The following is a 24,329-nucleotide window of genomic DNA, read 5'->3' on the forward strand; positions in this document are numbered from 1 at the left end:
GGCGGCGACGCTGGTGTAAATCTCAAATGCAAGCGGCAGCGGCAGATCTGCAAAGAAGAATACGGGAAAAAAAAAAAAAAAAAGAGGAAATAGAGATTACGAGAGAACAGAGAGAGTTTCACGTGAGAGAGAACGGCAAAGAAGAAGGGGAAAAAAACTGTTGTTAAGGGTAATTATGTCTTATCCTATCGTAATAAGGGGGTCTCACTAATTAAGATTGGGATATGGGTGTGGGAAAAAGTCTAAAAAGTCAAGTGGGTTTTTTACATAATATTTTCCATTTTAGGGGGGGATTGCATATTTCCCCTTTTTTTTTACCTATCCTTGAGGATGTCAATTGTTGTGTAAATGTATATATCCTTTTTTTTATTAAAGAAATAATAAAAATGTCTCATCCTCGGTTAATACTAAAATATTTATATATAATTTGTAAGAAAATGAATAAATTGGAGAGAGAGAGAGAGAGAGAGAGAGAGAGAGAGAGAGAGAGAGAGATTTGTAAAAGCCCATTAAGAAGGTCCATTAATAACATTGAGACCATTGGGCCCCACTAGTTTTTGAAGACTTTGGGTTGAATTTCAATCGCTCTAAACTAATTGTATGCAAATAAAGTAAGAAAGGAATTATATGCAAATTTAAAAATTAAAAAATAAATAAATAATTGCTTATAATTAGTGTTTTCCTATTTCTTTTTCTTTCTATTAACATAAATGTTTATGAGATTAACAAATTTTAAACTAAGGGAATAATAGAAACACAAAAGCAATTACCATGGACCAGTCAAAGGTTCTGTTGTACCATAACTGACAAAAAAAAAATATTAAATGTCGTTTCAATTTTACTAATATACTTTTGCGTTCGGATCGTGATTTAGACTATTTTTTAGATATTAATTCGATATTACACATTGCATTTTTTGCAGCAAATTAATTAATTATATATGGACCAAGACAGATATCTACCACCCAAATAATTATTGTTGTAGCAAATTGACGTCACTCAAATTTGTTTATTTATAGATACTCAAAAAAAATAACATTGTTTATTTATAGCATATAAGAAAATAGAAAAAACATGATTAAAAAAATTACTAGGCATTTTCACAAACAGGTGCTTAGAAAAGGGGGAAAAAATCATTTTTTTATGAAAGAAATTCGAAAAATTCGGAAATTAGAAAGAAAAAACTCGTTCCAAAATCTAAACTTTTTTTTTTTCCTATAAAAAAAATCTAATTTTAATAATAATAAAAAAAAAAGGAGAAAAAAAGAAGAAGAAGCATATACTATTAACTAATTTGTAATTGCATTTAAGGAGAAAAAAAAAACATATATAATACGTCAACTTTAAAATGAACCAAAACATTGAAACAGTCCACTGAAATTAACGTTTGTTAGTTGTTTAACGATTTTTAACGTTGACCGATAATTGAAAGGGACTGTTTTGGTTCCTTTTAAAATTTAGGGGTTCTTTTATATATTAGGTATAGTTCAGGGGAGTAAATTGAACTTTTCTGTATAATTAACTGAATTTTCACCGACAAATTGAATTAGCTTCCACTGCCATTGATCACACTCTAATCACAGATTCACACACATTACAGTGTGTAAAAATAGTATATATATTTCCATCCCCGCGCTCACACTTCCAACCAACAATTGATAACCATTAACACCTTTTTTTTTTCCGTTGAACAATCACCGGAGAAACCACCGGAGAATGGGTTCCCTTTCTCTGCAATTCCCGATCGCCGAAGAAGACGATGAAGAAACGAATTTAACGAAATCGAAATTGGACAAGGCCAATTTGCTCAACCTATTCAAATGCCAACAGAATTACCTCAACCATTTCTTCCAGAATCTCGACATTTCCCAAACCCTAGCCTTCACGGAGACGCTCCTGAACGCCAAGGGGACGATTTTCTTCTCCGGCGTGGGGAAATCGGGGTTCGTGGCGCAGAAGATTTCGCAAACCCTAGTCTCGCTCGGTATTAGATCCGGTTTTCTATCGCCGGTCGACGCGCTCCACGGCGACATCGGCATTCTGTCGTCGAGAGATTTGCTGGTTCTGTTCAGTAAGAGCGGGAATTCCGAGGAGCTGCTGAAGCTCGTGCCGTGCGCGAAGACGAAGGGGGTTTACTTGATTTCCGTGACGTCCGTGAAGCCCAACGGCCTGATGCGCGTGTGCGATCTGAACGTGCATTTGCCGCTGGAGCGCGAGCTCTGCCCGTTCGATCTGGCGCCGGTGACTTCAACGGCGATCCAGATGGTTTTTGGGGATACTGTTGCCATCGCTCTTATGGGGGCTAGGAATCTCAGTAAGGAACAGTACGCCGCGAACCACCCCGCTGGCAGGATCGGGAAAAGTCTGATTTTCAAGGTGAAATTTCTGTGTATTTATGTGTGTGTGTGTGTGTGTGTGTGTTTCTTCTTCTTCTTCTTCTTTTTTTTTTCATTTTTCTTACTTGTTTGTGATTGAAAACTGTGGTGCTGGAGGGAAACGCCGGTGAAGAAAAACTGCTGGTGGATGGTTCTAGATCTTGAATCAATTTTTTATTTTTTATTTTTTATTTTTTATTTAATTCTTGAAGTACATGAGTGTAGAATGTAGAATTTGCTTTACTGGCTTCAATTTTATATCCTTAGGCCCCGTTTGGTTGCCAAGATAAGCCATGATTAACTAAATAGTTGGACTTAATTTGATGTTTGGTATCCTCAATAAATTGCCGGGTCGACCCGCCAAAATTATATAATCATGGCTTATTTTGCCTTATCTTGCCTTCTAATGAGTTTTTTTTGTTGGAGGTTTCAAGCTCCAATAAAATAATTGGGTTTCATTAGATTATTTAATCTTATCTTGGTTAATCTTATCTTGTCAACCAAATGGGGCCTTAGTCTAATAAGAAAGAAAATTCGATGCGGTGGAGAATTAGTGCAGAGTAGATACCGATAATACCGATAATATGAGAAGTAGAAGGAACTGGTTTCAATTATATTGCCATTCAATGAAATCTTTCTTAATTCTAGCTATTTCGACTGGTCGAACCTTTTTTAACTGGATACGGACTGGTTTTCCACGATTCAATTAAAACGATCCTTTTGTGGTTTTAGGTGAAGGATCTTATGAAGAAGAAACAAGAGCTTCCCGTTTGCAGGGAACACGATTTAATAATGGATCAACTTGTAGAGCTGAGCAGTAAAGGTTGTGGGTGCCTTCTTGTTGTAGACGATGACTATCATCTGCTGGGTACATTTACCGACGGTGATCTTAGGCGTACGTTGAAAGCCAGTGGTGAAGGAATCTTTAAGCTCACTGTCGGAGAGATGTGTAACAGGTAATGTACTCGATTCTTATAATATTATACGGTACCACGAGATTTCGGAAGTGGAGTTTATCTCACTTAGGAAGTTTAAATAAAGACGAACTCTGTGCATTGGTTCGTGGTTCCTCTGTTTTTTATACATTTACAAGATGATTTACCGATTTTTATGTTTGGCAGAATTGCTTTCTTGAAGAAATATTACACTAAACACTTGCTAAAACTATTTCATGAACTCTTTGTTCTTATATATATATATATATATATATATATATATATATATATATATATATATATATATATATATATATATATATATACAATCTCTCGGAAGATTGTCTATATGTTCTCTTTTGTGGCTAGAATCCAGTTTCCAAATATATTCACCGCACTTTTTTATGAGGAAAATTTCTTTATTCTACTATCGATTAGAGTACCGATTTTGCCATGCAGAAAAGTGGAAAATTAAACGATTCTATATGAATTGTTTTAGTACTTAAGACGCTGTTAATAAGATATTATGTATCCTTAAGAGCGTTTTTTTTAAGCTTATGAACATGACATGGCAAGAGAAACGTCTCTTGTAAGTGTTCGTGTTTCTGGGCTCCAGATTCAGGTTTATGATTTTGAAAAAAGAAGTTAAATGTGGTGATGATATTATACAGGAACCCGAGGACAATCGATCCCGATGCAATGGCAGTCGAAGCAATGCAGAAGATGGAGGCCCCACCTTCACCGGTTCAGTTCTTGCCCGTCATTAATGACTCAAACGTCGTAATTGGTATTGTTACATTGCATGGATTGGTTTCTGCCGGCTTGTGATTTTTTTTATTTGTTTGCAGTTGGCATATTATATTGCTCTCTCCACACTCTCTACTTACTATTTATACATTCGTTTGTTATTCGTTGTATTCTTTCGTACGTCTGGACGAGAAAATAGTGTTGATTGACATGTATTCATCGGAGATTTATGCTTCTTAATAGTCTGTATATTTGGAATTGATAAATAAAGATGATGTATTATATATAATTCAATTATTTTAGTTACTGTAGTTTTAAGAATGTCTGATTGATCTTAAGGGGTTTGGAAGAAGATGTGTTCTTGTATTGTTATATATTACAGTTGTTATAGATGCTAAGATGTAACACGGAAATTTCAACTTCTTAATCGTATCCTCGTTTCGGACACGTTTCGTGCAAATTAGTAATTGAGAATAATATTTATTTTGTATATATTTGTAGAATTATATATAAATAAAAACTCTTTTTATGGTTGTATGGCACATTTATAAATATGCCCCTATAATTTTAATATCTACACCTTTCTCCCTGGTTCTTGTATCACTATTTTTGAAACATGCCGTTTCCCGTTTCCTCATCTCGCTGCTTCCGTGTTCGTGCTGCTCTATACGACATATATGTATCAATTTGTACAAAAAGTGGTAGCGACTATGCATAATTGTATGGCGAGATGTTACTCAATATATACTTCATTAGATATGCCATTGCCTTACACATGCATACACAACCATTCTTGTTTGCTCCGTAAATGCAAACATCAAGTCGAGACGAACGCATGATTGTATAAGTTGTTTTTTTTGAATTTTCATCTAGTAAGATGTGTTTAAACTTGATCGAATTAACAATCGCATCGAGCTTCTAAACAATTTAACCGAATCTAGTATGAGTAGCTTGAAATTTTTATATTTCTTAAACAAAAATTTAAGATTTGATTTTGAATTTCGAATCAAGTAGTTCGGGTTGATTTTCGAACTATTCACAAATAAATATAAAGGATTAAAAAATTATTTTTAGTATTTCTTTTTTCTTTTTAGTTTAAATGTAATGAAAAAAATGAAAAAAAAGAAAAAAACAAACAAACAAACAAAATGGAATACATACAGTGGATTCTTTTACCCATCTGCCGTCTGCTGCCACACACTGACCACCGCCTTTGACAGTTTCGGCAAATTCACCGGCGTTTGCTGCAAAGCGCCGCCTGGCGACCACCCATGTCTCCGCCGTCAACCGCCACTGCGCCACCACTCTCCTCTCTAACCCCTACCAACCGAATTCGATTCTTCCACCATCACCACTCACTTTTCCCCTTCTCGCACACTACCCCAGTGAGTAGTAGTAGTACTTCACACCATTTCAATCCACACACACACACACACACACACACACACACACACACACACACACACACAATCGTAGCACAACATTGTATTAATTTGGAGAATTTTCCAATTTTGCAGTTCTTTCTAAACTCAATTAAGAGTAACTTCAGCCATGGCCTAGCTTCGAGGGTTTTGCTGAGGCCGGCTCTCGCTTCAATTTCAAAATACTCCTACGGTAATCATCGCAACGCTGCAATTAGCTTATATATGCAATTAGTGTTTTTATGAAATAAGCTTTTAGATTACAAATTTCAAACGACGATTGAAAAGAGATTTATTTGATTATTCATGTTCGTTTTGCTGCCAGATAGCAGTGGAACCAATGCGTATGATCCAGAGCTTCGATCGGTGCTTCAAATTGCCACCGATTCTGAATTATATGAACTTGAAAGCATTTTATTTGGCCCAAGGTGTTTGTTTATGCCCTATACATTCTTTACCTCATATAGTTACATGGATTGTGAACTGAGTTTTTGAGAACTTTTATTGTGATATTTCGTTTTCTTCTGCTTAGTTACTTCCCTTAAATGTTTATTGTTTCAGTTACTTTAGTCCGTTGTTGAAATCGATTACAAAAAGGGAGGATGTTGATTACGTTATGATCGGGGAAGACCCGGATGAGAGAGAAGATTTTATTTCAAATCTTGAATCTCGATTTTTCTTTCTGGCAGCTGATGCACGGTCGACATTGAGGTCGTTCTATCAGTTCTTTATGATTCTTTTTATTTTATTTTTTGCTGCCAATAACCATGACTAGAGAGACGGAGATATTTGAGGCAATGGTACGGACTAAGTATTGTCTATCTAACGATAACAGTATCTGCGTACTTAGAATCTTATATATGAATTGATGTGACGGAATATGGATAATTCCCATACTAAGTGTACTGGTTAAGAATTAAGATCCTTAACATATTAATCGAAATATCGACTCATTCGTTCTGGTAGAGAAAAGGAAGCTAGGATATTTTTCTTATGCCGTGAATGTGTATATGCATATCCACATTTTTTCCTAATGATAATTACTTGTTTCTTATAATGCAATTGTATTAAAAACCATTATCCTAATTGAGTTAGGCCCTCATAGAACTTTTTACCGGGCATCACTTAATCAAATAGTTTTGTCTTTGTTGGTGCTAATACAATCCTTCATTTCCACGAGGGCAAATTTTATGTTCGGACATCATTCTAACTTAAAATGATTTGTTAGGTGTCCATGATTCAAATCAAGTTGTCTTGTTTATTTCTTTTCAGGGGTTGGAGACCATCATATAGAAATGTACTGCTTGGACTAAGGAAAAAATTAAAAATACCTTGTTCATCGAAATTGTCTGCTGAAGAACTAGAAGTTGAGATTTTTGTTCACCTCTTGCAAGAAGCGTCAAGGTAAAGAACTTCCAAAGATGTTGATGTATGACCATCATATGCATGTAATGTTATTTTCCTCCTAAACAGTGTCGAACCTAAAACTTATATTTCCAAAATTAGATAGAAAAGTAGCTTCCGATAATCCATGACATTATCTCTCCCACTTCATGCCTATTTAGTAATTTAGCCACAAAAAATTACATATTTGGGTATAGCATTCTTGAATAAGAGATGTCTCGTCTCCATGGAATGAATATCTTGATGTTTACATATTTTTAATTTCCATAGTGAAGAACTGAGAAGTTTTTCAAGCTCTAAGGATAGCTCAAAGAACGCCGAAGGATTTAATAGCCTAGCACTTGGACTCAGTGAGTTGAAGTTGCAAAAACTTGCAGCTCTAGGAATTGGAGCAACAGAGCTCCGCTCAATGATATTAAAGGTTTTATGATTTATATTTAAGAACTCTTTTCTTTCTTCCATTCTGTTTTTGGTTCACTTGAATTATTGATCAACTTAATCTTTGTACTTAAGGGTGGTGTGATGCTTACATTGGAGAAATTGTTGGAACTGGTAAGAGATTAACCCTCAATGTATTATTTTGTAGTAGTATTTTCATTCTTAAACCTGAATGAGTGTCCAATTTATTGCAGTTGGGAGGACGATTATCTGGGAAGATGTTATCAGAAGCTGCCAAATATCAGATGAAGAAAGAAATTATCAAAAAGGTTCCGAATGAGAGTTGTTTATATTTTAGAGTTTCAGTAACTGAACAGCCTTTCTTGATTTGGCGTGCCTTGTGAAATCATCTGTTATTTTGCCTTCCAGGGTGGACAACTGGCAGCTATCAACCTGGAAACTGGAGCTGCCTTGTTCGCCGCGAGACAGGTGAGTAGGCCAATTGAAAAACCGCCCTTTGTGTTAAATAAAAACTGTAGTTTATCATAATTTTTTTTAAAAATTAGTTACTTTTTTATTTGTTCGTCTAGTTGCTGAATGTGTTGAGATGTAGTTATAATGGTGGTTTCACACTTGACAGGGTTTAAAAGCTGCGGCCACTCGGTATCTTGGGCTTCGGAGTGTGGCTCAATTACTTGGCCCAGTGTAAGTCATTTTACACCGACTCGTTAGTTCAGCATTCTCTCTTATACTTCTGTAATATTTTTAAGTCGTTGCATACTTACTCTGTGTGTTGTATAAGTGTCAAATTTCTGCTTTCTCTTACATATTATCTCAGATAAACGAATGTGAACACACCAATTTCTGATATTACAGGATGTGGGGTACCTTGTTGGCAGATGTTGTCATTCAAATGCTCGGAACAGATTATGCTAGGATCTTGAGAGCCGTATATTTGTTTGCGCAGGTAATATAGCAATATGCTGTTATTTTGTATATTTTTTTTATCGGAGTTACAATAACAATTTATCCATATGGGAAAATTTATCACTTCTCAGCTTTGAAGTTGAATCTATAAATCCGAATGATCGATATAGTTCTTGTTTTCCTATTTTTTGTATATAATAATATGTTCTATTCTATAACACCATCATTCATTTGCCTCAGATTCGAATCTATCGCCCTTAGAAAGCAGCATCGGATTTTATACGAGAAGGCCCTGTGTTCTGAATTCTGATCTTGTTGTAATGGAATTTGAGATACACTAGAGTCAGAGGTATTTCTCGTAACGAGTTTTTTGTCTTTTTCGAGTCTTGAAAACTCAGTATATCACCATAGAAGATGACCTCTGACTGCACATAACTTTTTAGAATGTGATGAAAGTGTTTAATGTACAGGAAGTTTTATTTGAAAATAAAATAATTTTCATGTGAAAATACAATTATTATAGTAATAATAATTATTATTATTAGAGTCTTGAGCTCTTTTTATTTCTTATCAATGATTTAATAATAATTTATATTTCTCCATCCCAGAGTTGTTCGAGTGATTTGTACTGCCCTTCTGGAAAAACAAACATTTCTCCAGTTAACCCTTTTGCCTGAGGAATCGTTCGAATCTTGCACTTTTCTTCATCGGTGAGTTCCCAGTCGAAAATCTCAAGGTTCTGTTTCATCCTCTCTTTACTGAAACTCTTCACTATAGGACTTGCTCCCTGCTCATATATCCATCTCAATGCAACCTTCAAATATTCATTCATGATTTCATTCATATATACACAGAATTAATGTATGTATGTGTGTGTGTGTGTGTGTGTGTGTGTGTGTGTTTGTATATATATATATGATAGATCACCTGTGCTACTGTCTTGTTTCTAGCAGCAGCAATTTGTCTGAGAATAGGACTATCCATTACAGCTAGGGTTCCCCAGAAGGCCCCATTGGCTCCAAGGGGAGACCATCCACAAACATGTATCTTTTTCTCCTTGCAAAACTCCAACATTTTCTCTTGTTGCCATGCTACATTCATTTCCACCTCATCATATATAAAAAAAAAAAAAACATATATTTTAGTAACATACATGATGATATATACATAGAGGATGTGATATAGTTTAGAGTAAATTACGGGCACCCCTGATGTAAGCCTGAATAACTTACAAACCGGTTTATACTGTGCTACCCCGGCGGGTAGATCTTTGCCATTCATATGCACATAAACACACACATCCACACCTACACTCACGTTGGTGTGTGTAGATCAACGGTAAAAATCCACCCGGTGTAGCATAGAAATAACCCTTACAGATCCCTATGGTATTAGTAATTGCAAATACCTCCTAGTTATTTCTCCATCTTACAATTACTTCTTTACGGGGTTATGTGTAACGGAATCTTGAAGATTCCATGGAATATTCGTTCTGAATTTTCAAATATACCCCCAGGGGTAGATCTAATATTTTGTCTTACCTCAGGGGCACCCGTGATTTACAGATAGTTTGTTTGTTTAATAAAACCAGGAGTATAGACAATTCATTCATTCTGTCAGGATTTATAACGGGCTGTTAGTTTTAGGGGTATATTTGTAATTATCAATATATGTATATATATAGACCTGGTTAACTGCTGGTGGGATAATGGCAAATTCCAAGAGTTTAGAGAGTTTAGAAGAGCTGAAGTTGCTAACACCAATGGATTTTGCCAACCCTAACTTAGAGCACTCTTCCATGGCTTCCCAAACTTGCTTCATATCAAAATGAAGCATTTCTTCTCCTCCAATCACATTGTAAGGATTGGCACTCTGCTTTATCCTTATTGGCCAGTGTACCAGGTACAGATCAACATAATCCAAACCCAATTTACTGCAAATTCAATTAGAGAAATTCGACACTTTGTAGTATCGTTGATTAAAAAAAAAAATAGAGAGGGTACGTTAGTTAATTACCGAAGCGTTTTCTTAAGGGCGGGAAGAACAAGATCGCGTTCGGTATCTCTTATACACAATTTAGACGTGACGAAAATCTCGTCCCGATTCTTTATCAGACCGCTGTGGGCGGCTGCCGCCACAGCTTTACCGACAGGCTCCTCCGAGCCGTACACGGCGGCAGTGTCGAAGTGGTGGTAGCCGGCGGCGATGGCATCGACGAGGATGGATGTGAGGTGGTCGGGTGGCGGCATTGGATGTGCCACTGTCCCTAAGCCTATTGCTGGCATTTTATGACCAGAATTCAATGTTATTTCAGGAACTAACACTGCATTTTGTTTCTCCATCTATTTGGGACAAGCTACCTGTTATTTCCGACAATGTTTTATATGTGTGTGTCTATATATATATATACAGTTAAACCTCTATAAATTAATACAGTTGGGACCATCAAAATTTCATTAATTTAGCGAAATATTAACTTATCGATAAATTAATAATTATTAATTTATACATTAATTAATAATTTATTAATTTATGAAATTATTTTTATTATTATTTATAATAAATACATTTTTATTTTATTTTTTTACGTATATATTATTCATTGTATTATTACTTCAATGCACTATAGAGCTCGTTTCACGAACGGAAGCTCTTAAAACAGCAATGCTATAGAACGATTTATGTTGAGTTACGAGAAAACTATACCGAAAGTCTAACCATGTTAAGAAAAGTGAGGAATGAGATTGATGGTAATGTGAACTTCAACAAGAAACAAGCGACAATTAAATTATATTGTGTTAAGCCTTCATATATCTATAAAATATGTATTATACCATGTAATTTAAAAATTATTTTTATGCATTATTAATTTATATATTATATGGGGCTTCTTAAAATTTTCGAATGTGTATTATCTTATAAATTTAGCGAATTATTAATTTAGCACGTTGTCCCCGAGTCGGGACCGGAAAAATTTATTATTTAAGCGAGGTTATTAATTTATCGAGGTTCTACTGTATATATATATATATATATATATATATATATATATATATATATAAAGTAATACAATTTAATGATCATTAAATTGATTTTGTACCATGCATGCATAGATGTAGTCGTGCATGAATAGTGTGCACAACTTTTAAGGGTAGGTTCTCAAAGTAGATGTATTGAGCTTTCACTCCCATGAATGCTACTTTTTTCTAACTACAACCTATAACAATTATTGTTATTTTTAAAACAATTATCTGTAAAATAAATTAAGGGTAAATTACGCTCGGCCCCCTCTGAGGTAAGGTTCAAATTTACGAAAAATCTTCTCTTGTTTTGCTAATTACAATCACCCCCTAATTATGAATCTTCTTACACGTCCATCGTTGTGCTGTTAAATTTATTGGAATCTTTTAGATTATATGGAATATTCTTCAGTTTGAAATCCGTTTTACTCTATTCGAGCTCCACATCTTAAAACTAGATGGATCATAAGATGTGTCTTTAGTTTGTAAATACTAGAATGTGGTGCATCGTGAAGTGTATTTTGACACACAAAACGAGTACAAATTAAAGAACATGAACTAGATACTAGTTGAAGGGTTGGTTGTAATTGCTCAAATATGAGAGGGGTGTTTCCGTAATTCGATCGTACCTCAGGGGTGACCGTAATTTACTCTAAATTAAATGAAACGATAAAGTGGCAGCCAAAACAATAATTTTGATTGGCCCACTTAGTTTCAATGTATGGGCCTTATCAAGCGGGCCTCATTTGAATAAACTGCCGGTTAGAATTAGGCCCATCGGGCTTCGCATCTGCTCTGCTTGTTCTTGCTTTCTATAATAATTTCTATAAAAATATTGATAAATATTTTTATAGAAATTAAAATAATAATATTTTATACATTAGTACAAGTTGTGGAACATGCACTGATATATCTAAGTTGCCTCAAGTAGTGAGACATCATATTTTATTCTTTTTTCATCAAATCTCAATTCAACAGCTGTCATTATTATTATTTTAATAAATAAATAATAAATAAATAAAAGAGTTGTTAGTTGAGTTGTCAAAAAAGGACTGGTTCACAAACCAACACATATGTAAATACAATAAAATAAAGTAATAAACTCAATAAAAATGGATCTTCAATTAAATATTTGAATTATTAATATTATAATATTGGATATTGTGTTCCTCGAAAGCCATTCTTTTGTTAGTGGGGTAAAGGACACTTTCTTCGTTGTTATCTCAATTTTTTTCTCCCAATAAATGCATTTGCATTTAATATATATTTTTAATGTATATTTAATATATTTTTTAATATATATATATATATAAGAATAAAAGTATATTTTCTCAAATCCAGGACCACGAGAAAAGGACTGCATGACAAGAAAGAAAAGGAAAAGGAATAAGAACTACACTCAACTTGTATGATATAAATATATAATCGATATAAAAAAATAATAATAAATTATAATAATTCAGCTAGCTTACTTTAAATATGTATATATGTATATTCAATTCTGTAAATAACATTTTCCTATTAATTGGGAAAGATACCAACAAAGTCCTAGTTTGAAACATTTATATCCAAAAAACCCCAAATAAAACTATTTTATCTAAAAAATCCTACTATCAAAATTTTCATGCTAAAATTATATTTAAATAGTCAACTTTCGTCCCGTAAGGGATGGTCTAGCGGTTGGAGCAAGTGAGTTTGTGTCAATTGAGTCGCGTTCGAATCATCTTACCAACGATCACTAGGTCGAGCTTGTAACACATGGTTGGTCTGATTTGATTTACGTCTCTCGAATTGTGTACAAACTACTATACGATAATGTACGTTTACCCAGTGCAGCTATATGATTGGCTGCGACTAGTTACGGAAAGACTATAAAATCATTTATTCTATCTTAATTATGATATTCATGCGAGGAAAATATTTTATAACAATTTTGTATATTGTCTAGTAGATTGGTATTTAAGTTATTGAGGAAAAAAAAACTGTAATTGGAAGTTGACTAATCATATAATTTAGTATGAATATTATGAATTTAGGACCTTTTAGAGAGAATATTCTTTTCTTGGAAATTTTTAGTATTTCCCTCCCCCTATCAATTGATGCATATTCATATTTATAAAATGTTTCATATTTTCAATAGTACTATACAAATTATTTATTTAAAAACCAAATTATTATAATCCTTAAAGAAATAGAATGAAAGGGAATCTACAATATGAAATTAATTAAAATATAGAAAGGGCTGCATTAAAAGAAGAACGCTGACGCAGGAAGTGATGTTATTACTTTGGGGTCAATAATATAATAATGAAGGATACGTGGGACCATCTTTGCAAAATTAGTTTTTTAACTTTTGATCCTCCAATCACATGCTCTCTTATCTTTCTGACTTTTTGAGCATTTGTCCGTTTAAATTTAAAATTCATTTCCCACATGATTCATACATACCACAAATTTTTATTATTACCATAACCACCCATGAGGGTAACTTTTGAGTTTAAAATGTACGATAAAAGAAATGTCACGTCTGCAAGGGTAGACTCCATATTTTTTGGGACATTATATGGAATTAAAAAGATTCCGTAAAAAAATCAACCATAAGGGGGGTCGTGTAAGACATAAACAACCATCAGGAGAATTTCGGTAATCACCGATAAGTTGGGGTGTTTTCTGTAATTTAGCCTAAGTTCAAGAGGATTTTCATAATTTATCTTATTAACAATGATTATTGTTCTTTTACGTCTTAACGTTTGCTTATACCCTTATAATATTTTAAATAATTTTAATGTCAGTTTGATAATATAATAAATATTAATTTCTAATATATTTAATATGTGTTTTTTATGGTTCATGCAGCTACCACACATAAGAAATTTGATATAAATGTTCGAGATTGAATATAATTATTCATTTATACTAAATAATAGATCATTGCAAAAACAGATCTGTAAATTAGAATTTGTGATTAATATTAGTTTTGGAATTAAAATTATAATTAAGATTCTTTGAATTAGTAGTAGTAATACTAGAAATGGGATTCATACTGTGATTAGGATTATTATAATATTAGGATTATGATTAATATTAGTATTAGAATTATAATTAAGATTATAATTATGCTTAGTACGATAATTAGTGATATATATTAGTATTAGGAATATGATTAACATTAGGATTATTGGAATTAGAATTATAATTAAGATTAGAATTAGAATTAACATTAGCATCATTAGTATTAAAATTATTAGGCTTATGATTAGTGTTAGGAATAGGATTATGATTATGATTATGATTCGAACTATGATTAGTGTTATGAATAGAATTAGGAATACGATAAGGATTTGGATAATATTAGAATTACAATCATAATTAGCATATTTAGATTATCATTAGCATCAAAATTAGTATTAGCAATAACATTAACAATATTAACATATTAGTATTAGTAACATTATTAATAATAGAATTAGTATTAATATTAGTATTAGTAATAGTATTAGTATTGGTATTAGTATTAGTATTAGTATTAGTATTGGTATTAATATTAGTATTAGTATAAATATTAGTATTAACATAAGTATAAGTATCCGTATCAATATTATTATCGATACATGTATAAGTACCACAATATGTATCAGTACCACAATATGTATCAGTACCAATATCAGTATCATTATTAGTATCGGTATCAGTATCAGTATCAGTATCAGTATCAATATCGGTATCGATATCAGTTTCTGTATATATGTATATGTATCATTAGCATTCGATCATTAGCAATAAAATTAGTTTTAGCATTTATATTAGTATTAGTAATGATATTAGTATTAATATTACTATTAGTAATAGTATTAGTATTAATATCAGTATAAGTATCCATATCAGTATTAGTATCGATATCAGTACCAATATCAGTATAAGTATCAGTATCGGTATCAGTATCAGTATCAGTATCAGTATTAGTATCGGTATCAGTATCAGTATTAGTATCAGTGTATGTATCAGTATCGGTATCAGTTTCAATATCAATATAAGTATGAGTATCAATATTAGTATCAATTTCAGTATCAATATCAGTATTAGTATCAATATTAATATTAGTATCAATATTATTAGTATAATATTAGTATTAGTATTACTATTTTTATAGCATCAGTATCAGTATGAGTAAAAATATTAGTATCAGTATTTGTATGAGTATCAGTATTAGTAATAGTATTAGTATTAATATTAATATTAATATTACTATAAGTATGCATATGACTATCAACATCATTATCAGTATTAACATCAGTATCAATATCAATATCAGTATCAGTGTCAGTATCACTATCACTATCGGTATCAGTATCAATATCAGTAAGTATTAGTATTAGTATTAGTATTAGTATTAGTAATAATATTATACTAATTATACTGATATGAATACTAATATTGATACTAATACTGATATTGATACTGAAATTGATACTAATATTGATACTCATATTAGTATTAGTATTACTATTTTTATCAGCATGAGTATCAGTATGAGTAACAATATTAGTATATGTATTAATATGAGTATCATTATTAGTAATAGTATTAGTATTAATATTAATATTACTAAGAGTATCAATATGACTATCAACATCATTATCAGTATTAACATCAGTATCAGTATCAATACCAGTATCAGTATCAGTATCAGCATCACTATCACTATCACTATCAGTATTTGTATCAATATCAGTAAGTATTAGTATTAGTATTAGTATTAGTTATTAGTATAAGTATTAGTATTAGTATTAGTATTAGTATTAGTATTAGTATTAGAATTAGTATTAGTATTAGCATTAGTATTAGTATTAGTATTAGTATTAGTATTATTATTAGTATTAGAATTAATATTAGACTATTAGTATTAGTATTAGTATTAGTATTAGTATTAGTATTAGTATTAGCTTTAATATTAGTATTAGTATTAGTATTAGTATTAGTATTAGTATTAATATTAGTATTAGTATTAGTATTAGTATTAGTATTAGTATTAGTATTAGTATTAGTATTGATATCAGTATTAGTATCAGTATTAATATTAGTATCAGTATTGGTATTAGTATGTGTATCGATATTAATTAGTATCAGTATTAGTATGGATATTAATTAGTATAAGTATTAGTATCGATATTAATATCAATATTGGTATCCATATTGGTATCGGTATTGATATCAGCATTGGTATCAATAAAGGCATATACATCTTATCTCTTTTGCAATATTTATAAGTTGTATTGTTGTTTGAGTAATGTGCATCACTAATTAAACGCGGTTAGTAATAAACTTACAGGTTATTTGAATATTTATTGTGTTACTTTTGTGCTACCGTGTTTGTTGTTAAGTTAGTTATTTTGCAAAAGATTGACACTGTGTAGTAGGTTGCATTCACCTCGAAATAGAGTTATACCATATGTTTTAAGTGATTTCACTTAATCTTCATATCGTGTTTGCGCGCTTCACGTTTTCTTCGTTGTAATATTTAATTTAATTTCATATGTTAAAACTCTGAATTAAGAGATAAAGTTTATGATTTTTTTATTTCCTTCCATTTTGTTTTACTTGAATTGGTGTTGTTATAAAGAGATAGTCGTTTACATATTATTATTTTTCTCATTTTTAAACTGACCTCCGTGCAACGCACGGGTGAAGAACTAGTTTATTTTTATTTCTTAATATTGATTCTTGATGATTGCATTTTATTATTATAATATTATTTTATACTTAAAACCAGTGTTCAAAATATCGGTTTTGGCGGCCGATATATCGGTGGCGGACATAAACATTTACGATATTTGTGTGGCGGTTTTGAAAATCGGTTTTTTGACGGTGAGGCGATTTGTGGCGGTCTGTGGCGGGTCAAACCGATATATCGGGTCAAACTTCGAGCGATATATCGGAAAAATAATTTTTTTCTAATTTTATTTATTTATTTTTTATTACAAGGAAAATAGGGTGTTTATCTTTATTTTTATTCCTTTTTCAATTCCAACCCATCATCTCTTTCAATCATACCCAAACTCACCGACCCCGTAAAAAGAACCTGGCCTAAAAATAAAAACATTTAGAACGATGAGGAGAGGATCAAGTTCTAAATGTTAAACTTTTGTTATGTGATTAGATTATATAAACGATGAGAAGAGAATCAAGTTCAATTTTTTTTATACGTTTTAAGTATTAACAAATAATATTTATAAATATATTACACTAAATCTAAAAACCGATTTATTTCCGGTATATCTCCGAGTAATCACCGTCGCACCGATTTATCGTGTGGCGGTCCCTAACCGCCTCAGACCCGATTACCGATATTTAGAACCTTTCTTAAAACTCTAAATCTAATTGTTATTTTTTTTTTCATATATCTATTTTTTTTGGTTTGATTGAAAGTCCCTCAGCTTAATATTTATTTATTATGAGTACTATTTAATCATATAACAATTCTATACATAATTATATTTAGTTATTTACTATATTTATAAATAAAATTTGTCGACGAAAATACACAATTGGTACGCATGAAAACACACACACATGTCCCGCAAGGATGTTCTAGTGGTTGAACAACTGAGCATATGTTAGTTGACTTAGGTTCGAATTCCCTTGTCAACTGTCGTTAGATCGAATTTGTCACACGTGGTTATTCTAGTGTGCATTAATCTCTCGTATGGTTTACAAACTATTATACTGGAGTGTAGGTTTACCTAGTGCACCTATATAGTTGGCAGTAGGTTCTTTCATTTAAAAAAAAAAAAGAAAACACACACATTGCACACACCAAAAATATATAAATCCACACACATCTAATTCTTTAGACCACCTAAAGTTTGGTACCTAACCTAACACGTTTAAAAATTAATTAATATTATTTGTACAATCAAGCCTTGATTAATTAAAACATTAATTATGTTTAATCAATAAACTAATAATCATTTTGTAAAATTTTACTTTTCATATTTAATAGTTTTTATTTCTGTGGGTTGAGAAGGTGGTATTGGTTAGTAGTTGCTGTTTAAAGTATATTTAAGTTGACCTAAGCACTAATTTTATTTACATGATTCCTTTTGTATAAGGGTTGAATATAGGGAAATAAAAAACCCCTTTTTAATTAATAAAAATATATATTTATTTTCTTAATTAATATAGACCGACGATATCGTTTTAATTAAGGACCATTGAATGTGGATTGTTTTAAATAATTATATGTTTTTAATTAAAGTATTGAGATCATGGTTCACAACTTCACATGATTTAATATGTACGGCAAATTACGGTCATTCCTTGAAATAATGTCAAATTACATAATAGCATATTATGTTTGGGAAATTGCATCTATTCCCTTAATTATGTATTTTATTACGAAAAACCCCTCATTCTGTCAGTAACAAAGTAAAAATTAACGTGTAAGAGAATGTATAGTTGAAGAGGAATAATAATAATTACTCAAACATGAGGGATTGTTTCGTAATATGATATTATATTATTATCTTAGAGGGTGCCCGTAATTTGTAAAGTGGAACACCCCACTACAAATAAGTTTAATGCCCACTTAATTTGCAATTTTGATAAATTTCTCAATGTCTTAAAATAAAATAAATATATGTCCTAGAAAAAAAATTTAATCTTTAAATGCAAGAATTAGTTAGTACTTAAGTACTAATTACTAATTAGTAATTGCTTCCCTTTTAAGCGAAATTAGTGGAAGCAAATGGTAAACAAAAGTTTGTTGACGCGCAAATACATGATGGCCGAATAGCTACTCGACACGTGGATAGCATCTTGCATTTCCTTGTTGCCCGTACACGTGACTCTATCGCTCTTCATTTATTTAATCGAGACCGATAATTGGGTAAATTGTATTTTGCACCCTAAAATTAAAATTGACTTGGCAATCTGCACCCTAAAGGTTTAGAATTGACAAAGTCCATCCTCAATGATATATATCATTGCAAAATGCTCCCTATATCCATCTTTTCTATATCAATATATCTTGACATTTTAACATTTTAAGTTATTTTTAGTTGTCTTTGTTTTCTTACTTTTATTTATTTTTTAATTTTTTAGGTATATATATATAAGCATAACTCGTGTTTTTTTTTTGTGGTCAAAATTATATATAAAATTTTGAAAACTCTTATTTTGATTAAATTTTATTTAAAAAAGTATTATTTAATTTTTTTTATAAGAAATAAATATACGATTTAAAAACAAAAATAAATTTAAGAAGTTAAAATATCATGATATATTGATTTTTAGTTGAAATCTACCAAGAACTACATGTCGGTACAATTTGATTTGTCATGAGATATTTTTTATTGGATGACTTTTGCCAATTTTAAATTTCAGGGTGCAAATCATTAATTAAAAATATTCTGGGGGTGCGAAAAGCAATTCAACGCGTTAATCAGATGAATCGCAAGGGCAAAACCGCAAAAAGAATTGGCATGAGAATCATCACGTGGTGTTACACGTGTCAATAAAGTCGAGGAGTAAGAACTCTGTTAGCTCACGTGGTGTTTACTCCCTAACAGTTACTGGTTTGACCGGTTTCTCTATTTTACTCTATTTCCAATTTATTCTAAATTCAAACAAAATTATGTAATGTGGTGCATATAATTTAATTGTGTGTGTCCGGATGCTATGTACTATGTAGCACAAATACGGAAATTGTTAAATGGGGAAACGGACACAGAGAAATAATATATCCAAAAAAATAGAAATACGAAAGCTTGGGAGAAATACATAAATATTAAATTATAGGGTATATTTATGAATTTGCTATACGAACATGTATACATTTTTATTTATATATAAAAATTCTTTTTATATATTTTTCACACAAACATATTCAAAATAAATTTTACTGTCAATTATCAATTTACAACTGGTCATTAAATCATGAAAATAATTAGGGAAACTACAAAAAAATGTTATTCACCGTGTTTCTAACTTTTTAGAAATTGCAAAATAGCACCCATAAGGTGTTCGACATTTGTCCTCGAGTGTCTGACGCAAAAACATGTCCGTAACTCGGAAACATTAAGAAGTTGAAGTTTCCGTCGTACATTAGACCGCATGTATAAGCTAGTTTCTATTTTCTTTAATATCAAGTTCTTTTTCTTCTTCTTTTTTTTTTCTTTTTTAAATTTTTACAACTTTTATTAAAAAATAAATAAAAGAGACGCGTTTACCTCTAAACTTATTCATGGGAAAAGTCTCAATCGGGGTGACCGGGAGTAGCCGGTTAAAGTATTCGCCACGAGAAAAGTGTTAAAATATTCAGCAATAATAAATAATAAATTAATAATGAATATCATCATATATTATGAATCTGTTTATTGCAACAGTGTTATTACATTTAGCTCAACTCAAAGTCTTCTTCATTTCTCTCTCTCTCTCTCTCTCTCTCTTCCATTGTACTTTCTCTCTCTAGGATTTCTGAAGAAATTATACTATTTGAAGATGGAGAGAGATTTCATGGGATTGGCTGTGAAGCAGGAAACTTCTGATGAAACCATTGATGCTGGTAATTAATATAATTACTGCATATGTTTTCTTTTTTTCCAAAATGGGCTTTTAGATTCTGTTCTTTGTTGGCCCGAATAAAGAAATACGGGCCGGGCCTCCAAGATTGAATATTTACATTTAGTTGTTATTATGCATATATCAAAAAATGCTTATGTGGTATGAATTATGATGCCTCTCCTCTTATAAATTTGTTTAGTGTAAATAGCATTTGACGCCTATGTATTTTGAGCTTTGTGCATATGACCCCTTATACTTTTAATATAAACGCACAAATTCCCTATAGTTTGAATTTTGTGCAAATAACTCTCTTGTACTTTTAATATAAGCACATAATCCCTATATAGTACTCAACTTGGTAAATAATCATGCTCATTATAAAGATAATTAGTTTAAAAAGTACAAGGGGATTATGTACTGTATTTAAAGTACAAGGGAGTCGTGTGCACAAAGTTTAAACCAGAAGGGGGTAAGTGTTATTTACCCAATTGTTTATATCCACACTTAGTTTCATTATTGTTTCTTTTGAGTAAATGATGTGTGATGTGGATCTCTCACGTTTTGTGAGAAACCTCCAAATTAAAATGTGTACTATAAATATTAAATAATTATCCTATTTTTATATATATTTAATTTAGTGTTAATTGTGCAAAAATGGGGTTTGGTGTATCTTTGAAGTCTAAACCATTTCTTTATTACAATTTTGTATTCTTGTTCATGTTTCTTGTGTTGGTTGAAACTTTGTGATGCTAACATGCACCTCATCAGATCTTTTATTATTCTATATATACATAGTTAAGCATCTATAAATTAATACAGTTGGGATTAGTAAAATTCTATTAATTTAGGGATTAATAATTTCGTACATTTTTATCAACTCGGGACCGGAAAAAAATATTATTTAAGCGAGGTTATTAATTTATCGAAGTTTTTAATTTATCGAGGTTCTAGTGCCTGTGTGTGTATATATATACTTCTTAAAGCAAGCATCTTTAATCTTTAAAATAATAAAAAAATAATAAAAAAATTGTAGCATCCAAGAAGTCACCAGAAGAGATGAATAAATAATTATAATTTATTGATATATATTTTAAACAGTTTTGACCAGTTGGGTATTTTAATATTGTTTAATTGGTTCAGCTTTGGTTATTACAATAATTGTTTTTTATTATATATTTATATTACATTATGCATCAGATGCTCAGCATGCATATTATTATTTATTTGTAAGTTGATCAACCATGTTCACTCACCCCCTTTCTTTATTTATTTACAGCTGGCCCCTTTGATTTATTTTAATTCAAAATCCTGTTAAAGAATTGGCCATGTTGTAATCTTCATTTATTTATTCAGCTTTCTTGAAACTACACTTCACCAAATTTTTAGTGATTAGTTGTTAATCATTAGGTCATTAGCCTTTTCTCAAATAAGAATCTGTTTAATCATCGTTGTTTTTTGATCGGTGTACGTTTTGATTTGCGTAGTTCCGGTTAGAAGTTTAGCAATGCAGTGGTCGTTTTCGAACAACGGTTCGTCTGCCGTACCTCAGCTCTTATCGTTTCAAGGTGGTCAAGAAGATAATAGTAATAAGCTCAAAACCGGGTTCGATTCTCTTACGTCAACTGGATTAGTAACTGTAACTACTAGAGAATCTTTCGATTCCGAACACAAATCCTACACAACGACACAGGTTCGTTTAACTGTTTGTTTATATTTTTTTTCTTTTCGGAACTGAAGCAAGATTTTAATTAATCTATACGTTTTTGTTTTGTAGAAAAACATTGTTCATCAGAAGCAAGGTGGAATTGGTTACACGATGACGACCAATCAAAAAAGTCCGACACATTCGTATGTTTCTACTTCTGGACATAATAATTTGATTGGTTCTGTAAGAGCTCCGATGAAAAATCCCGTCGCAGCTATACCTTCAACCAGCCCTGTTGTCGGAACCACTGATTTGAGGTAAGATAAAGCAACACTTAACAATTTGCGAAAAAAAAAAAAGAAAAACACGAACACTTCAGAAAAAAAATCAAATCTTGATTTTGTATAACTATAAAAGCTGAATAAAAATCGGATCTTTTGTGCAGAAATAGTTCCAAGATCTCGGCTGCTCCTACCCAGTTGACCATATTTTTCAACGGCTCCGTTTGTGTGTTCGATAACATTTCTCCCGAAAAGGTATATATATATACACACACCATTTGATCTGTCAAGAATTTCGGCTTATTTGTTGTAATAAACTTCATTTCGATTAATTTTTATATAGGCTCAAGCTATTATGTTATTGGCTGGAAACGGTACTCCGACAACACCTACTGCAATACCTTCGCCAACTCCACTTCAAACGAAAGTGACGAGATCTTCGATTCTTGACGGGCACGTCTTAAATCAGAATTACGGAAAAACCCCACAACATTGCAACCCTGTTCCATTAACCTCTATCACTGTTTCTCACTCTGCTGCAAAGCCTTTGCCAGCTGGCGTTCCCGTTTTTTCTTCGAACATTGTTGGTCCTTCGAAAGCAGCTAATTCACTAGGACCGGTTTCCGGAACCTTCCTTTCACAAGGTTAGTTTTTTATACTTCCTTTTCTTTTCTTTTTTCCCCTCAAAACATAATAGCCACACAAGTAGTATAAGTGTATTACTTCTTCGTTTTGGTTACGGAGTAATTTTATTTATTTATATTTATTTTTTTACTGTTTGCAGACACTGTGCCTCAGTTTCGCAGAAAATCTCTCGCTCGGTTTTTGGAGAAGCGCAAAGAAAGGTAATTTTTTCGCAATGTGAAAAATTTCACCTCTACAAAGATACATGCGAATTTAGTCATCCGAATGTAGAAATGTTCGACTTTTTAGTACATTTGTCCATAAGTTTTCGATTTCCTTACGATATAAATTTCTCATTTGAATTCAAGATTAATTTTTTTTTAATTAAATTTTATTACAGGGTAATAAGTGCATCATCCCCATATGGAGACAAGAAAAGTCCCGATAACGAAGGAGGAGCCGGAGGTGCCGCCGGCAGACGAAACTTGGCTGCGAACTCCTCCGGCTCTTGTCCGGTGACAGCAATCAATTAACGTTGAAGTTGCAGAATTAAATTTAATTGAGACAGGATAATTTTTCCATGTTTTAATTGTCTAGTAGCAGTGATTTGTAGTCCAAGAATGTAGTAGATTTTGTAATATGGATTACTCTGTATAAATATTAATTAATTTATTTTTACATTGATTTAATAGTATCACCATTTTCTTCCTTTCTTGATCTCTCTTTATTTGTTTCAAATTATATGTAACAAATTTTCTGATAGAAATCGAGAACAATCCAAGAGAATAGTAAATAACAATGGCAGATTATGTGCAAGAATCTTAAACACAATAATATACCATATATATTTGTCCGTATGGAGAGGACAAGGCTCCAGAAATTCATACAAGTTAATAATTCTCCCCCTTCCTAAAAACTGAACAAATACTAACTATTTATACTAAACTAACACAAAACTAATGTCCTAAACATAAGGAATAACTGAAATCTAATAACTGACTTAATAATAGT

General features: G+C 31.7%; 4 protein-coding genes across 5 annotated transcripts; 3 read left to right on the forward strand and 1 right to left on the reverse strand.

The window, feature by feature from the left end:
* The first annotated feature begins 1,482 nt into the window (after positions 1–1,482).
* SETH3 (Sugar isomerase (SIS) family protein) lies at positions 1,483–4,359 on the forward strand. Its single transcript, XM_013000255.2, has 3 exons — positions 1,483–2,376; positions 3,108–3,331; positions 3,982–4,359. Exons 1-3 carry the CDS (start codon positions 1,717–1,719, stop codon positions 4,136–4,138), a joined length of 1,041 nt encoding a protein of 346 aa, XP_012855709.2. The 5' UTR covers positions 1,483–1,716; the 3' UTR covers positions 4,139–4,359.
* An 816-nt stretch (positions 4,360–5,175) lies between these two features.
* LOC105975037 (uncharacterized) lies at positions 5,176–9,301 on the forward strand. Its single transcript, XM_088823356.1, has 13 exons — positions 5,176–5,442; positions 5,575–5,671; positions 5,804–5,906; positions 6,040–6,189; positions 6,751–6,882; positions 7,153–7,303; positions 7,396–7,434; positions 7,515–7,589; positions 7,690–7,749; positions 7,901–7,965; positions 8,137–8,227; positions 8,428–8,536; positions 8,796–9,301. Exons 1-12 carry the CDS (start codon positions 5,329–5,331, stop codon positions 8,446–8,448), a joined length of 1,098 nt encoding a protein of 365 aa, XP_088679482.1. The 5' UTR covers positions 5,176–5,328; the 3' UTR covers positions 8,449–8,536; positions 8,796–9,301.
* Positions 8,640–10,585, reverse strand: LOC105975038 (rhazimal reductase 1-like). The gene is made up of 4 exons (XM_013000205.2): positions 10,204–10,585; positions 9,874–10,120; positions 9,115–9,294; positions 8,640–9,001 (listed from the first exon to the last, which is right to left on the reverse strand). The coding sequence occupies exons 1-4, from the start codon at positions 10,527–10,529 to the stop codon at positions 8,777–8,779; spliced, it is 978 nt and encodes a 325-aa protein (XP_012855659.1). The 5' UTR covers positions 10,530–10,585; the 3' UTR covers positions 8,640–8,776.
* A 9,976-nt stretch (positions 10,586–20,561) lies between these two features.
* On the forward strand, positions 20,562–24,033 carry LOC105975100 (protein TIFY 6B). Of its 2 annotated transcripts, XM_088823357.1 has the most exons (8): positions 20,649–20,769; positions 22,253–22,458; positions 22,543–22,622; positions 22,653–22,730; positions 22,859–22,949; positions 23,038–23,338; positions 23,479–23,539; positions 23,719–24,033. In XM_088823357.1, the coding sequence occupies exons 1-8, from the start codon at positions 20,706–20,708 to the stop codon at positions 23,849–23,851; spliced, it is 1,014 nt and encodes a 337-aa protein (XP_088679483.1). In that variant the 5' UTR covers positions 20,649–20,705; the 3' UTR covers positions 23,852–24,033. The 2 variants fall into 2 exon arrangements, with proteins under 2 accessions (XP_012855728.2, XP_088679483.1); XM_013000274.2 differs by having other exon boundaries at positions 20,562–20,769; positions 22,543–22,730.
* Positions 24,034–24,329: the final 296 nt, after the last annotated feature.

This window comes from Erythranthe guttata, chromosome 9 (assembly GCF_056151865.1).
Source record: "Erythranthe guttata isolate IM_541 chromosome 9, IM_541, whole genome shotgun sequence".
Taxonomy (NCBI): Eukaryota; Viridiplantae; Streptophyta; class Magnoliopsida; order Lamiales; family Phrymaceae; genus Erythranthe; species Erythranthe guttata.